We start from the raw sequence: 16,916 nt of genomic DNA, 5'->3' as shown, positions 1-16,916 counted from the left end.
AAAGCAAAAAAAAAAAAAAAAAAAAATTGAAAATACCTGCTCCGAAGAAGAAACATAGAAACATTTATAGGACATCAGGGTGAATGTTATAATTCCAATGACCTTTAGGTCTAAGAATAAAATGAAACTATATTCTTCACACATTCTTCAAATGTTTGGACTAAATTGCATAGAAAGGAAGTGTGTTCAGGATGACCAGCCATGAGCAACAGAGACAGGACTGAATGTCACAAGTAGATCCAAGTATGGAGTTTTTCAAAGAGCATATTCAAATAACATGAGGCCACTGGTGCTGGCAACAAATTGAATCTTTACCAAAAGCTGAAAGAACCATTTCACAGCATTAAAATATTACAGATCCTAATACCGAAAAAAAAAGAGCTGGCCAACTATGTCTAAAATACATTAAACACAAATATTCCCTTCACCTGCAAGGATTCCTGTCCTCCACAATCTGTTCCTAACTTACCTTTCCAGCTTGGCTTCTAAACGCCTTCACACTAACCCTGAATTCAGCTGAACTGAACTATTCTGTTCCCAAATAAGAGATATATTTTCTCCTAGAAAAGAGCAGTCATTGTTTGATTAAGAAGTTGTCCTCAGTACCACCCTACAGGACTCATAACTTTCTCTGCCGTCTTATGCAATTTTGTTTGGTATTTATTTTCTCTTCTTTCTCTCAAATTTTACTGTAAGATACTTACAATAAGAATCTTCCTTTATTCACCCTGGTTTCTACAGTATGAAATGGTCAAACACATGACCTTTAGAATAAAGTGAAATCATTGTAAGATAAACACTTGTCATTAGAAATAATTAAATAATAGGAAGGGTGTACCCTGAGCATGTCCATGGTGTATAAGACAACCCATAATGCTCTTTAATAAAAAAGCAAGAAGGAAGAATTGGTTGAGGTTTTGCTGTTGTTGGTTTAGCTGGTTGGATGGTTATTTTGCTGTTGTTAGTTGGTTGGTTGTTTTGGTTTATATGCAGGGACACAGTGAAACAGAATGATTAAATGACTTTAATGTCATTAAACAGCTCACGAAGTGAAACAGTCAGAACTTGAACCAGTGTCTCTTGATTCCTGGTAAGCCACAATGTTTTTATTTATTTTACATAGTGTAATTCACTCTCAATAAGCCACACGATTATTTCCACCCTCTGCAAATTTCTTAAAAATAATGATAAAGAAATAAGGGGATCTTACCTCCGTTAGTAGAAGAAAGCCCTAAGGGTAGGTAATGCTGTATAAAAGAAAGAGCTCTGCTTTTGGAGGGAAGGCAGCCTTCGAAACCTTATCATGAGTACTGTTAACTGAGACCACTCCCTGGCTTTACATTTCCTAAACTATAAGACGGGTATAATACCTACACCCCATCCGCATCACAGTGTTTTCTGTGAAGTTAATGATAATGTGAGTGAAATCTAGCCCTGCACCTGGCACACAGTCAACTGTTTGTTGACTTTGAAATAAAAAGCTGTATTCAAAGATCTCTGTGTGTGTGTGTGTGTGTGTGTGTGTGTGTGTGTGTGTGTGTGTGTGTGTGTGTATGTGTGTGCGTGCATGCCTTTGGGAAAGAAAATTCATTGCTATCATTTTTTATGTGGACTGTGTAGCAAATAATTTTGATATGGCAGTATTTTTTAAATTCACCATATTATATGTGGTGCCATTCTAACTACCTCCCCAACTTGGAATCACAAGTTCCAAATGTTCATTTCTACTCTAAAGGCAGCTTAAACAATTCAACTTTTTAACATGTCGCCAATGAAACACACCAAAATAGAAATGTGTGACAAGTCAAAGTTTGCTTTTGGGATTCTTGCAAAGGAGCACTTCTTTGAGTTTAGTATTAGAAATGTTTAATTCTATAATAAGCAAAAACAGGAATATTGACTTTTGAGCTTACACTACAGTGATTTGCTTCCCGGGGGGGAAAATCACTGCAATGGGGGGGGTGCACCTTAAGTGAGGGGGCAGGGCGAGTAAAGATACTTCTTATCTAGAAAACACAGAAATATATTACTGAGTGGTTCTTTAACAGCTAGCAAAACCCGTGACCCCTTGGATCTTAATATTTTGTTCTGAATTATTTATCTGCCAGTAGAGTACAAGGGGAATGCATTTAGTAAAAGTAACATGCATCTTGGGAACTGAGGAACTAGTTGAAGTCACAGATATGTTAAGTATTAGCTGTTTAACTTTGGGTAGCTCACTTAGCCACTTTGATCCTAATTTTCTTATCCAAATAAGAAATACCCTGACTGCTCTGTTTTGGGTGTGAGAACTAAATGACACAGAACATGTAAAATTCAAAGAGAATTTTATTTCAGCAAAGGAAGCTTTATTATCACCACTATACCACATTATAATTATATTATCACTATTATAATTATCCAAGCTTTAATTCCTTAAAAGAAAGTAAATGTTGGCTTTTGATTATCTGCTTTTATCACCACTGGAGATGAAATGTTGCTGCCACGTTCCTGAGTGAAGATGGAAGTCACTGTACTGCTATAGAGAGACTATGTTCTCTAGTCAGAATTGTGTGCCTTGAAGCCCAGTTCACTGCACTTGAATGCACCACATAGAAATAAAGCTCTTATGTTGTTATGATTCTTTTTTAAAATTGTGGGCTTTCCTTAAGAGAAGGGTCCACATGGAGGGGTCCAGAGCAACAAGACAAAACTCTTACTAATATCATATGTGTGTACAGAGCTTTAAGGTTTTAAAGCTATTTCTCCTTTGTCCCTCACATCAATCTTGTGGTTCCATTAACATGGGTACCTAAAGCACAAAAAGAGCCTCATGAAAGACCAACCAGTCTACTGTCATCTACCTCGTTGTAAGAGGCATGATGCACGAGAGGTTGGTTGATCCCCCAGTATGTGCATTGATCCCTTTTTCCTCTTATAGCCCAGAGCCAGTTGCCCCTTTTATTTTTGTCAACAACACTTCCTTTTTGTTCCTCTCCCTCCCACTAGGAAGTACATCACTGACACAGACACAATATACCTTTTCATAAGGAAGGCAAATAAACATGGGCCAGATGGGCTGAGGGCATTACAACATGTTTCCTGCTCCCATGGTGACTCAATGGGGTTGGTATGAGAACTTATCTTATTCAAGAAATCAGCTTCCCTGGCAGAATTATGAGTCAGTTCCTGGGTAGAAAGCTCATTTTCCAACAACATTTGAGGGGGTGGGGTGGGGGCCCGTTGGATGGATTACAGTAAAGGTCATTCAGAAAACAACGTGGCCAGGACCAGTAGGGAGGCACCAGCACTAACCATCCACTAACTTCTGAAACTTCATTGACCTCTAACGAGAGTAACAAGGTCATCTCCCCCTTTTCCTTCAAGGTGGGAACGTAAAACCACATTGACGAATTGCTGGCATGAATCCAAACAAGGTCCATTATAAAATTAACCAATTTGGGCAAAAAAGGATGTGAAGGGACACTTTTTTCATCCATTTTACATATATGTGTTTGTAGATATATGTATATATATGTATAAATATAAAAGTTGAGTTCCTACTCTGTGTCTATATGTCAATCCTTACTCCAAGTGTTTGGGTAACAAACAAAATGGACAAGTCCCTGTCCTTAGGGAGCTTAAAAACAGAGAAATAGGGAGGGATGGAGGAAAAGGAGGGAAAGAGAAAGAAAGAAAGGAGAGGAGGATGGGGTTGGGGAGGAAAAAGAAAAAGAAGAAGGTGGAAGGGAAGGAGAAGAAAAGGAGGAGAAAAAAGAAAGAGTTAATATAGCGTCAAGAAATAATGAGTGTTATGAAGACAACTAAAGCAGGATAGAGGAATAGAGAGTGATTGGCCGGGCTATTTTAGTTAAGATGGTTAAGGAAGGCCTCTGTAAGAAGATACCAGTGAAGGATAGAACTAAATCAAATAAGAACAAACAACAATCAGGCGTCATATTCAGCATATTTAAGAATCAGGACATCAGGACACCGGCCAGTCAAATGGGACACTCACTCAAACAGGACAGATGCTGGTCTAAACAGCCAGTAGAGTTGTACACTAGTGCATCCCAGCTGAATATCAGCTCTGCTTATAATATATCCTTTCCTCTGTGAAGCCTCCAAGGGCCAGCAAGGTTAGGAGTTATCGCTCCTTCTCTTGGCTTTGAGCTGTACTCTGTCCTAATTATACCCCTCCTTTAGTGCTATTATTGGTTTCCAATAAAATGCCTTAAGTGGTGTAGCAAAACTGAAACACACCCAGAAAAGATCTTCAGGATGGTAGGAGGGCTCAAATCCATGCCATGTGAAGAACAGTTGAAGGCACGTATTGGACAACATGGTCATGGTTTTATGACCACTGTTTTAACATCTCTGACAGCCTGTCACATAGAAGAGGAAATAAAGCAATGATATTCAAAGTATGGTCCATGGTCTTCAGGGAAATTATACATGGCAAGCTTTTATTTAAATGAAGATACCTTAGTTCCCTGAATTAAAATTAGAGAATCATGGGATTAGGTATTTTCTATTTAAATCCAGTAGTTGAACCAAAGAAATATATAGATATGATGAGACAAATTCCAGTTATATGTACTAAAAAATTTCTAAGAATTTGATCAGTCCAAAGACATAATGGGCTAAAATTCGATGATCACTAGTTAGAGGTACCATAGAATGGTTCTGAGCAGTACCTCTGAAGATGAGACGAGACCTGCAAGGACAGACTTTCAAGTCCCCTGTAACTCTGAGGACATATGATCCAAGTCCATGATAACTGAGTTTGGTTATTTAAACTCAGTAACCGGTTATTTCTTTCCTATATGGAAGCAGTAGACAAAAACCCATGTTTATCTACTTGTTTCTATAAGGTATCAGTGGACTGGTACCACTGAGGCTTTCTCCACCATTGGCTCAAGTTTGGAAAACAGAGTCATACTACCATCACTGTCATTTCTTTTCCCATAGGACCCGAGGTAAGGGGAAGAAATAGGATTCTAGTTGGCTTGGATGTGAAGGTGATGGAAAATTCCTATAATTAGAAAGTGCACTCCCCCCAGTGCACTTTGTCCCATGAAGACGAAAGATATCAGTGGTTCCTCCTGGCACCAAAATTCTATAATTCTGTCAAATATAAGATTCCATGTTACCAAAGAAGTCAGTGGAAATAAACAACGTTATGTTCTCTTAACTCATTTTCAGAAAGACTTGAGACATTACCCTATGTGTGAGTTGCATTTTAATAGATTGTCAAAAGACATTCACTTACCTGAGGCATCACTTTGCAGGATCCCATAGAAGTAGAGACTCATTACACACCACAGAAGTCCCATCCTGTCAATATAAATGCAAAGGTAAGGAGAGTACTTATTACTCTCAAGTGCTTAAATAATATTCGTACATAGGCATGCTGACTATTGACTAGGAACTGTTCTAAGAAGTTTACAATATTAACACACTTAATTGTCAGAACCAACCCGTAAGATAGGCTTTTTTCATCCCCATATTGCAGATAAGAAAACTGAGACACGTGTAAATAACATACCCAAGAACCTGTGGCTAGAAAGTGGTAGAGTAATGATCAAATTCCAGTAGCCTGGCTCTAGAACGGCCTCTTAATCACTGAACTCTAACTGCCTACTAAAAAAATATTTTTTTGGATTTTTTTTATCAGAGTTGAATTTCTGGTAGATGAGTTTGTTCTTATTACCCTTCATCATATTCTCTTGTTTATTCCCAATTGGAAATATTTTATAATCCAGACAGTTTTCCTTCTTAGTGATGAATAGAAAGTCTACAAATACTGGATTCAGACTTGGTTTGCAGTCCACCATACTCTGAATTTATAGTAAGGGGAAATGTATAATCCTCATGCCCTGCTGTGCCTGCTCTTATCTTCTCATTCGCAGAGACGAATGATGAGGCTGAATTCCAATTTCTGTGATCTTTAGCCTTTCTGTTGATAACCAGCTGAAACAGCCAACTAGAAAGAACGATGCCCTTATATTTGGTTGTGTGATCTTTAATGCAGAAGGGCTGGAGATTTAACAACTCTGTGAAATATTTCTTTCCCTACTACTCTAGACATATCTGGCCCCTGATAAAACTGCTGTGGGGTTATAAATACTGAAACCTGAATATTACTGATAAATTCCATACTTAAGACTTCCACTCTCTGTTTTGAACACAACAGCCATACTGGGTGCTTACATTGGTCTTGGTGACTTGTCCAGACCATATTTATAGTAGGTGACAGAGATGAGATTTATATCCACACCTGGAAAACTACAAATCTGTTATCCTAAACATTAGCCTATGTCACAAGTTTCACAACCACAGGAACCCAGTAGTCTAAAAAGCTCAAAGACATATTTAATAAGTAGGGTAACATTAATAGCATTTGAAATGGGACATTTTGAAGAGCACTACACTGAAACAAAAGGCACCTTTTGGACAGTACCAAAAGGTACGGTCCAAAACGGTACAGTCCAAGCAATCCAGAGTGTGTGGTCACTTTAAAGGACAATGCAAGTTTCCAACATCTGTCACCTCTCTTGACCACACATCACCAAAAATCTCTACTGTTCTTCTTTTTAGCATGATTGTACACAAATCACAGGAGAGTATATTGTATCTTAAACAACTATTTTATCTCAGAAATTAAATGTCTCTTTCTTAACGCTACCATTCCCTTCCAGTTCTTATACCATGAACTTAGGGAGTTCTCTCCATTAGTCATTCATTAATTCAATAAAACATGTATTGAACACTTTCTGTTCACAAGTTACTATGATATAATCACAGGGGTCACTGGCAAGCAAGATGCAGGGCCGTTATCCCCAGCAGAGGAGATAAACCACATGCAAACCACTGCAGCAACAGCAACTTTGAATAATACACATGCAGAGGCACTCTAGGATATTCAAAGATTTATCGGAAGTTCTAGCACTAAGCAGACTCTAGCACGGACTTAAAATGTGTACAAGAAATAACTGCAACACAAAGTAATGTGGTAAAAATAGTCAGAGAGGGGCCAATAAGCACTATTGAAGATTAGCCAAAGAAAGAGATTACTCCAGCTAAGGCAGTCAAAGAAGACTAAACCCAAGAGGTAGCTTTGAACTGAGCAAGAACTGGTTGGGAAATTTAGAACTGAGGCAGAAGAAAAATGTGGGGAAAAGAAACTCAGTGGAGAATAATGCTCAAAGAGGAAAGCATGGAACATAAATAGGAAATAGTCTATAAATAATTCAGCTTGACTCAAGCACAGGGTATTAGAAAAAGAACTATAGAAGATTTTGTTGGAAAGCAGGGGGTTTTAGGATCAGAATATTGCAAGGCCTTGAACAGTAGGCTAAGAACTTAGGATTTCATTTAAACAGAAAATAGGGAATCACTGAAAGTTTCTGATTAGAGGAATGATATGATCTTCAAATTATGCCATATGGAGAGCATTCTTCCGGGCACACATTGGATGGATGGCCACTAAATTCTGTCTTATAATCACTGTGGCTCCTGAGTCATCACAATAATTGTTATCCTCATAGTTTTGTGTCATCTAAGAACTTGATCGACATTCCACCTATGTCCTCATCCAAGTCATTAATAAAAGTAATTAATCATTCTGTATAATCCTTGTCAACAGAGAGCAACCGGACATTTAACTGCCGATTCAGGGCAGGGTAATCTCAGTTCCAGTACTCAGCTATGCTAAAGCACTCCAGCCTTCCAAATTGCTTTTGGCTATTAAAAAAAAAAAGACTCACACCTCTAGATTTTCCCAATTTGCCTGTTTATAACCTTCTGAGTTCCTATGGCAAACACTTAGAAGACATTCTAATTAATGTGATTGAGAGTCTTAATTGATAATTCCATGAGTAACTGGACTATTCTTGAGGCAGCAAGGAGTCAGGTCACCAAGATAAAGCTGATCTAACTTGTGTGCAAACACAAATCCAGGGTCAGTCCTGTCCTGTGATGAATTAGAATAAAGCAGACTGAAAAGAAAATGTGATTGTGCAGGCTGGTTTTGACAGACTGAAGGTATCAATGTTAGTGTCTGGTCTGAAACCTCTCTGGGAAGACTGATTCATTTAACCTTTTTTTTTCTTTTTTTGGCTGCACGGCAAAGCACGCAGAACTTCCCCGACCAGGGATAGAAGCCATCGTACCCCCTGCAGTGGAAGCACGGAATCTTAACCACTGGACCACCAGGGAAGTCCAGTAATACACTTTTGATTCTTATTTCTTGTGGGGATGGGGTGCTGGGTATTTTCAGACATGAAGAAACTGTCAGAAAAGCAAGGGAATCTGTCTAATAATGCATGGTTTCTCATGGTCTGAAGTACTACCTAGTTTTAGATTATTGCGATGGGGTTTAACAGCCCCTGCCCTTGCTTCAGATGATTGGACCCTACACATAATAAATTCCCAAGTCAGCCTTCCCTGCATTACCCATTTTATTTACTATATGATCACTTTTGTACTTCCCCTTAGATATTAGTACTTCTCTCATATTTAATGCCGTTGTTTCCTAGTATAATGTCTGTACCATCTAGCAAGAAGTTTCAAACACATAATTAGTTCTATGCAATCAACATAATGTTGGGACTTCCCTGGCGGTCCAGTGGTTAAGACTTTGCCTTCCAATGCAGGGGGTGCGGGTTTGATCCCTGGTCAGGGATCTAAGATCCCACATGCCTTGTGGCCAAAAAATCAAAAAACATAAAAGGGAAGCAATAATTTAATAAATTCAATAAAGACTTTAAAAATGGTCCACATGAAAAAAACTTTTAAAAAAAGCCATGATGTTAATAATGATTGTTATCATATACTTTAACATCTATCCTAGCAAATCAATATTTCTAGTGTCTGCATTCTCTAGGGTTATTAAGCTTCAAGATTTCCTTACCCCTGGGTCAGCCCTGACCACTAGATTTTCTCACTGAGCCAGGAGATAACAGGCTGAAACTAGGTTTGCTACCCCAAGGGTAGTATTACCTCTGAATCACCATTTGCTCAGCCTTCCTTCTGTACAACAGCATTCACAAGGCCACAAGACTGGATTCATCCATCAGTTTCCTAATTCCACATGCAGCTCCACAATCAGATCATAGGCACTCTTTGAATCCCAGCAACCTGGTTGGAGCTTGGCCCTTCAACCTGGTGCTTATGAGTACTCTGTTCCAAGAGCCTGCATTTTTTTCCCCTATAAGGTCCTACTCCAAGCTGGATTAACCTCCTACAACCATGAAGCTTTATCTGCTTCATTCTTGGTTGACAGATACCCTTTGCTTTTACCTGCTCACTGAATACCTGGACATAAACACCAAGGCACAAACCCTAAATGGTCATCCCCAAATTGGCCCTGCAGCCAAATTACTTCCTTGTGTCCTAATTCCATCTAGGTGTTTCCTTTACCTTTCTCTAACTTTCTGATAAAGTTTGAGTGGGTCTTGCTTCTATGCCGACCTAAGATATGACAAGCTTTTGAAGGACACAGGAGAAGTTATTAATTACTCCGTTTTACAGAAAAAGAGATAGAATAAATCAGAGTTATTTTCTTCATCAATCTTTTAACTAATTGATAGCTTTTGAACCGTAAAAGCATTCTTGTGCAGAATATTTCAGAATCTAATATTTATTAATAAACCAAAGTTTCAGCAAAGTGACACAGAATGCTCTGAATCTGGGTAAAATGAAGTAAGCATACGGCACTTTGTCTTTCTTAATGAATGTAACTATAAACCTGGGCAGAGTGCATGGAGCAACTTTTTGAGGCTTCTAAAAAGGAAAAATTAGCACATTCTTTTCAAGTATACATAAGCATTCACCACAATACTATGCACCATAAATAAAACCTTAACAAATGTTAAAGAATTCAAAGTACACTCTCTGAGCATAGAATTAAACTATAAATATACATAAATAAATAAATAACAGGAAAATTCTCCAAACACTTAGAAATTAAGGGATATACTTCTAAATAATCCATGAGACAAAGACATAATCTCAAGGGAGATTAGATAACATTTTGTATTGAACAAAATGGAAAATCCAACATACCAAAATGCATGGGATGCAATTAAAGCAGTGCTTAGAGAAAAATTTGTTGTATTAAAAGCTCACAATATAAAAAGAAGAAAGATCTCAAGAAAATCATCTAATCTTTCACCTTAAGAACCCACAAAAAGAAGAGAAAATTAAATCAAGCAAGCAAAAAGAGGGAAATAATGAAGAGTAGAGATCAAAGATTTTAAAATCAGAAATAATATAAGCATAGAAAAAAATAATAAAACCAAAAGTTGGTTCTTTGAAAAGAACAATAAAATTGCTAAACCTTTAACCAGGAGAATCAACAAGGAAAGAATAACACATATCACTAGTATCAGTAATAAAAGAGGGTACTTCACTACACAGGCATTATAACTGTCATAAGGCAATATTAAAAATTCTAGGCACATAAATTCCACAATTTAGATGAAATGGGCCAACATCTTAAAAACCACAAATTACCAAAATTCACCCAAAATTAAATGGACAATCTAAATGGCCCTATATTATTAGAAGAAATTGTATTTGCAGGTAGAAACCTTCTAAAAAGTAAATATCTAAGCTCCAGATGGTTTCACTGGTGAATTCTACCAAACATTTTAAGGATTAATAATGTCACTTCTACATAATTTCTTCCAGAAAATAAAAGAGGACATAACGGTTCTCAATTTACGTAATGAGATCAATATTGCTCTGATTACAAAACCTACCACAGAGAGCACAAGAAAACAAATTGACAGATATCCCACAACCAAGCAGAGTTTCTCCCAGGAATTCAAGGTTGGTTTCAGTATTTTTAAAGTCTGAAGAAGAAAAACCCCATGATCTTATCAACTGATGCAGGAACAATATCTGACAAAATTCAATATCCATTCATGATAAAAACTCTCAGCAAACTAAGAATAGAAGGGAACTTCCTCAAATAGATAAAAAACATCTACAAAAAACCTACAGCTGGGCTTCCCTGGTGGCGCAGTGGTTGAGAGTCCGCCTGCCGATGCAGGGGACATGGGTTCGTGCCCCGGTCCGGGAGGATCCCACATGCCGCGAAGTGGCTGGGCCTGTGAGCCATGGCCGCTGAGCCTGCGCGTCCGGAGCCTGTGCTCCGCAATGGGAGAGGCCACAACAGTGAGAGGCCCGCGTACCACAAAACAAAAACAAAAACAAAAACCTACAGCTAACGTTACATTTAATATTGAAAGACTGAATGTTTTTCCACTAACATGAGGAGCAAGGCAAGGAAGTCCATTCTCAGGACTATTCAACATGATTCTAGAAGCCTTACCCAGTGCAATAAGGCTATTCACAGATGACATGATTTTCAACATAGAAAACCCTAAGAAATCTATTAAAAAATGGAACTAAATAAGTATGTTTAGCAAAGTCACATCATGTGTAGTCAACACACAAAAATTAAACATATTACTATAGACTAGCAATGAGCAATTGGAAAGAATCTTCTTTTAAAAATACTGGTTACAAGGCTTCCCTGGTGGTGCAGTGGTTGAGAGTCTGCCTGCCTTTGCAGGGGACACGGGTTCGTGCCCCTGTCCGGGAGAATCCCACGTGCCGTGGAGCGGCTGGGCCCGTGAGCCATGGCCGCTGAGCCTGCGCGTCCGGAGCCTGTGCTCCGCAATGGGAGAGGCTGCAGCAGTGAGAGGCCCGCGTCCAGCAAAAAAAAAAAAAAAAAAAAAAAAAATACTGGTTACAATAACTCAAAGAAAATATAAAATGCTTAGCTAAAAAGCCTAACCAAACATGTGCAAAATCGGTTGAAATTTACAAAATGTTGATGAAAGAACCTAAATAAATGGAAATATGTGGTTGGCAGGATGGCTCCCAATGCTAACCATGTCCTAATCCCTGGAAACTGTTATGTTACCTTACTTGGCAAAATAACTTTAATTAAGGTTATGGACCTTAAAATAGGGAGATTATACTGGATTATTCACATGGGCTTAATTTAACCACTATGAGCCTTTAAAAGCAGAGAACTTTCTCTGGCTAAAGTCAGAGAGATGCAGCAGAAGGATGAGCCAAAGAAATGGGAAGCTATAGGCTTTTGATGTTAAAAGATAAATGTAGCAACATATTTTGATGTTAAAAGATAAATGTACAACGTATCATGGAATGTCGGTGACCTTAGAGAACTGAGAGAATTCTCCAACGAACAACCAGTAAGGAAACAGGAACCTCAGGCCTATAGCCACAGGGCATAAATTCTGTCCACAGCTTTGGAAGTGTGTTCTTCCCCAGAGCCTCCAGAAAGGAACACAACCTTGCTGACAATTTGATCACTTTGACTTTAGCCTTGTAAGGCCCTAAGCAGAGAACCAGCTAAACTACACTGTACCTGGACATGTGATTCGCAGAAACTCTGATGTAATAAATGGATGTTGCTTTAAGCCACTAAGTGTCTGGTATTTATTACATTGGTAATAGAAAATAATACAAGAGACATACCAGCCTCATGGATTGTAAGACTCCACATAGAAAACATGTCAACTCTCCCCCAAATTACTTGACAGACTTAATGAAATTCCAGTCAAAAATCCTAGCAAGATCTGTTTATAGATATAGACAATTTGATTCTAAAATTTGTATGGAAAGAGAAATGCCTTAAATATTGAAAACCATTTTGACAAAGAAGAATAAAGTTGTAGGAATCATACTACAAACAACCCAATTTTAAAATGTCAAAAGTCTTAAAGAGACACTTTACCAAAAAAGGATATTTAGAAGGCAAATTAATACAAGAAAGGATGTTCAACATTATTAATACCACTAAACGCCTTTCAGCATAACTAAAGTAAGAAATATTGACAATACCAAGTGCTGAAGGGAATACAGAACAACTGGAACTCTCCTACTGCTGAGACTACAAAATGGTACAGCCTCTCTGGAAAACAATTTGTCAGTTTCTTATTAAGTTAAGCACACACATACCATAGGATCTAGCAATCCCATTCCTAGCTATTTACTCAAGAGAAAGGGAAACTTATGTTCACACAAAAACCTGTACGTGGATGTTTATAGTAGCTCCATTATTAATTGTCAAAAACTAGAAACAACTCAAATGGCCTTCAAGAGGGAAACGGATAAACAAACCCTGGTACATCCAAAAAATAGTCGCTTGCCAGCAGTACATAGCGATGAGCTGTTGATACCAACTGGGATGAACCTCAAAGGTACTATGCTGAGTGAAAAAAAAGTCAGTTTCAGTAGGTTACCACCATCCAGGTCCGTTTAAATGACATTTCCAAAAAGACAAACCTAAAGTGACAAAGAACAGATCAGGGGCTAGAGGTAGTACAAGGGTGACTGCAAAGGGACAGCACAAGGCATCGTTTGGGAGACAGAACAGTTCTCTGTCCTGATTGGGGCAGTGATTAAATAAATGAGTCTATCCATAAGTTAAAATTCATAGAATGGTACTTCCAGAAAAGTCCATTTTATTTCATGTTAATTAAAGAAAATGTTTAAGTGTCATGATTTTTCTTTTTAAAAACTCCACAAATGATTTGTGAACCCCTTTAGACAGTTTAAATAAATGAAAGCTGTTTTAACCCAAATTTGGCTTCTATTTTCAAAGGTCACTTTGAAAATAACACAGTCCTATTGTTAAGTACGAAATGTTCCAAAAAAGTCTAGCAGTAGAGGAACATGGAGAGATCAATGAAACTGTTCTAACTTTCGGCACATCAAGCCAGTGTTGCTAACCTCCATACGACAGAGGACTCAAAGTTTAGAAAACATGAGCACACTCCTCTTAGATACTGCCTTCCCCTTTCTTATTAAATAGCTTCAAAGTGTTTGGAACTCTGAGAGGACATATGTAACATAATATACCACCTGCCACCTTTAGAAGCTTAGAATAGAATGTGAGCAGGTTGATTTCCTTTTGTCCTTTAATATTTTGAATAGCAACATGCTCAGTGGGGTGAGGGAAGAAATGTCATCATTAAGTCTCACCCTTCACAAGAGGGAACTAGAACTAGGTTTTCAGTGGAAAGTGCAATGAACTTGGAGTTCTAAGTTTCACCGTATGATCTTGGACAGCCTGGCAGAAGAGGAGAGAACTATTCACAGCAACCACTTACAGTTATAACCTGGTTACTGTCTTGATGACTAATTTAAAACTGATGTGCTAAGCATTTGTGGACACTTCTTAGTTAGGGCAGGAAGAGTGTTCCAATGTACCTTCTCCCTAGTAGGTGGACAATTTGATGACTAAGTATTCTGTACTTATGGATACTGAGGCTGGAGTTTGCATGGGGTGAAAGAAACTAATACCTACCTCATCAGTTTGTTAGGAGAAGTGTACTTGATAATTCCTGTAGAGTACTTAGCACTGTCCAGGAACATAAATAGCTCTCAGCAAATTCTGGTTATCATTAACTCTTATTAAACGAGGGCATATATGAGAAACACTTCAGAAACTGCGGAGCTGTAGGCAGATGTGAGCTACCATTAATATCATGTACAAAGAATAGACTAAGTTATTTGGTTCAAGTTGACCATTGACCATTGACCATTGGGCAAAATCTGCCATGTCCTACACTTTGCAGGTACTAGGTCCAAGTTCAGTACTCTGTTCCCAAAATATTTCAGACAAGACAGTCGTGGTTTTAAGTCGGGCCTCTGTACCTTACTTTTAAAAGCCAAGATGGTTATGATACACTCTACAAAAAACTTGAACTTGGAAAAATCATGGTCCAGATGGTCTCACTTCTCTAGTCCTCAAATCCCTCATTTACAAAATGAAGTGAAAACCTCTGCCCTGATATCGCATAGGGCAGCTGTAGAGGATCAAATGACGTGACACATGGAAGAATTTAATTATAAAGTGTTACACTGACATAAAGTGTCATGACATTGGTTTTTATTACGAAATGAGATGGGCTGTTTTGTTTTGTTTAGATTTTAAAGAATTTGAAGAAGTGGGGATCTTAAAGTCAAAAAGAAAATAATGTTACAAATTGCTTAATTCAGATCACAACATGGATTACCTTTGGTGACATTGCCAGGGAGAAGCAAGAATGAGGCTTCTAAGGTCTGGTAATGTTCTATTCCTTAGTCAGGTGATGGTTACATGATGATGCATTTGTAAAAATTCAGCAATCTGTACATGCAATATTTATGTACTTTAGTGTTAATATTCTATGCTTCTGTAAAAAATATAGAAAAACTTTTGCTTGATTGAAGTTAAAAGGGTGGTTTAAAACAACAAGGAGAGGTTAGAGAAAGGTATAGGATAACAGTATAGTTCTTTAAATCAAGAAAGCAGCTTAAAATCCAACACAGAGTGAGAGAGATATCTCAGAGCTCTTCAAAGCTGTGGGGGGAATTTTTAGGATGAACCTCACATTCCTTCTAATTCATTCAGCAAATATTTATTAAGCTGTGGACGCAGTCTGAAGGAGGAAGAAAGGTGGAAACTTCCCCTGTTCTCATGGAGAGCTTGCAGTCCTGAGGCGTATAAACGTCTAGAGTCTAAAGAACGGGGCTGCAGCAGAAGCATTTCACAGCATGTGAGTATAGAGGAGGGAGGGGCTCACTGGGGAAATGTGATGTTATTTGAAGTTAAAGTAGAGAATTAGGAGAAATGTAAACCACCACGGACACAAACCGTCCTATCACCTGAAAGACTAAGATCTAGTCACCTCTTGGTTAGGAAATTCATTACTTTTCTCAACATAGGAAAGCTTCCTAACCATCTGAGGTCTTCTCCCCTTAAATTTAATACAACGACATTGCCACCAATAACCTCTTTAATTCAAACGGATAGTCTGAAGATCACGATCCTGTCTGGGAGGCTGTCTAGAGAGAGACACCATCTACACAGTTAGAGAGGCCACAGGAACAAAACTGTAGCCAAGTTTTCATAGATTTCTCCATAAAGACTGTATGCTCTAGCTTTTGAGTATACAGAATCGAGTTTTGTTCAAATCAAGAAGTATTTATTGAACTCCTATTTCATACACTTTAATAGAAACTGTGCGGTATACAGAAATAAACACACAGCTCTTATAATCATGGATCTCATAGTTTGGGAACAAAGTCAGACATAAACACAAAATAAATAGAAAGAAAGAAAGTAGAGAGAAAAGAACAAGTAAACTATCACATCCCATGGTGAGCATTCTGCCAAAGGACCATGTGACCAAATGATTCTGAAAAGTAATATGTCACAAAGCTCCTTCTTGGAGATTCACAACGTACATTAGTATTTTAAAGGCTCAGGTCATCTACCAAGCAAATATTGTGGTTGACTTCTTTTAACCCAGCATTAAACCAAGTTATCTGGCCGTGAACCCCTTTTTGATGCATTAAGACTCTTAGGGTTCCATTGGAAATACTGAAGTAAATAGTGAAAGCCCTAATTAGGGAAGAAAGAGCCCCAGCCCTAATTCCCAGATCAATCTTCAGTCCATAAGATGCTGACGCTTTTCAAAATCATCCAACTCCACTTGAGACTAAACCAGGGAAAGAAATGAGTCCTAGCTTTCCCACAGCTTCACCTCCCCTCTGCAGCCTTTCCTGGTTCTCTGTTGTCTGGCCACTGGCTGGAAATATACTATGCTTTCTCTGAAAACTCACTTCAGTTATCTGTATCTCCCTTAGAGCCCTGAGAAATTTTTGTCCTAATCTGTTTTATTTAGGTTTTTCTCTTTTTACCTCCCTTTTTGGGCTAGAACTCCAAGTTTGTGCCCACGTTACATAGTCCAATGCCGTTACATAATAAACATATATAATTATAGGGCAACTACTGGGTGGTAGAAAGAACATCTCCCCAGGATACAGTCAACCTCTGTTCTAATTTGGTGTTGGTCACTTTGTAACTTTGCTCCCTTGGATAATTTTCTGAATTCCTGTGGAGC

The 16,916-nt window shown here is 38.2% G+C and overlaps 1 protein-coding gene across 2 annotated transcripts in view; it reads right to left on the bottom strand.

Moving 5' to 3' along the window:
- Positions 1-16,916, bottom strand: part of IL1RAP (interleukin 1 receptor accessory protein) — a 124,547-nt gene that overhangs the window by 74,556 nt on the left and 33,075 nt on the right. For both annotated transcript variants that reach the window (XM_024740299.1, XM_024740304.1), the window contains exon 2: positions 5,252-5,316. In XM_024740299.1, coding sequence (XP_024596067.1) covers positions 5,252-5,315 — 64 coding nt within the window. In that variant the 5' untranslated portion in view covers position 5,316. The remainder of the gene's footprint in view (positions 1-5,251; positions 5,317-16,916) is intronic.

This window comes from Neophocaena asiaeorientalis, unplaced genomic scaffold (genome assembly GCF_003031525.2).
Source record: "Neophocaena asiaeorientalis asiaeorientalis breed wild unplaced genomic scaffold, Neophocaena_asiaeorientalis_V1.1 scaffold723, whole genome shotgun sequence".
Classification (NCBI taxonomy): domain Eukaryota; kingdom Metazoa; phylum Chordata; class Mammalia; order Artiodactyla; family Phocoenidae; genus Neophocaena; species Neophocaena asiaeorientalis.
This window is presented reverse-complemented; position numbering and strand designations above follow the sequence as displayed.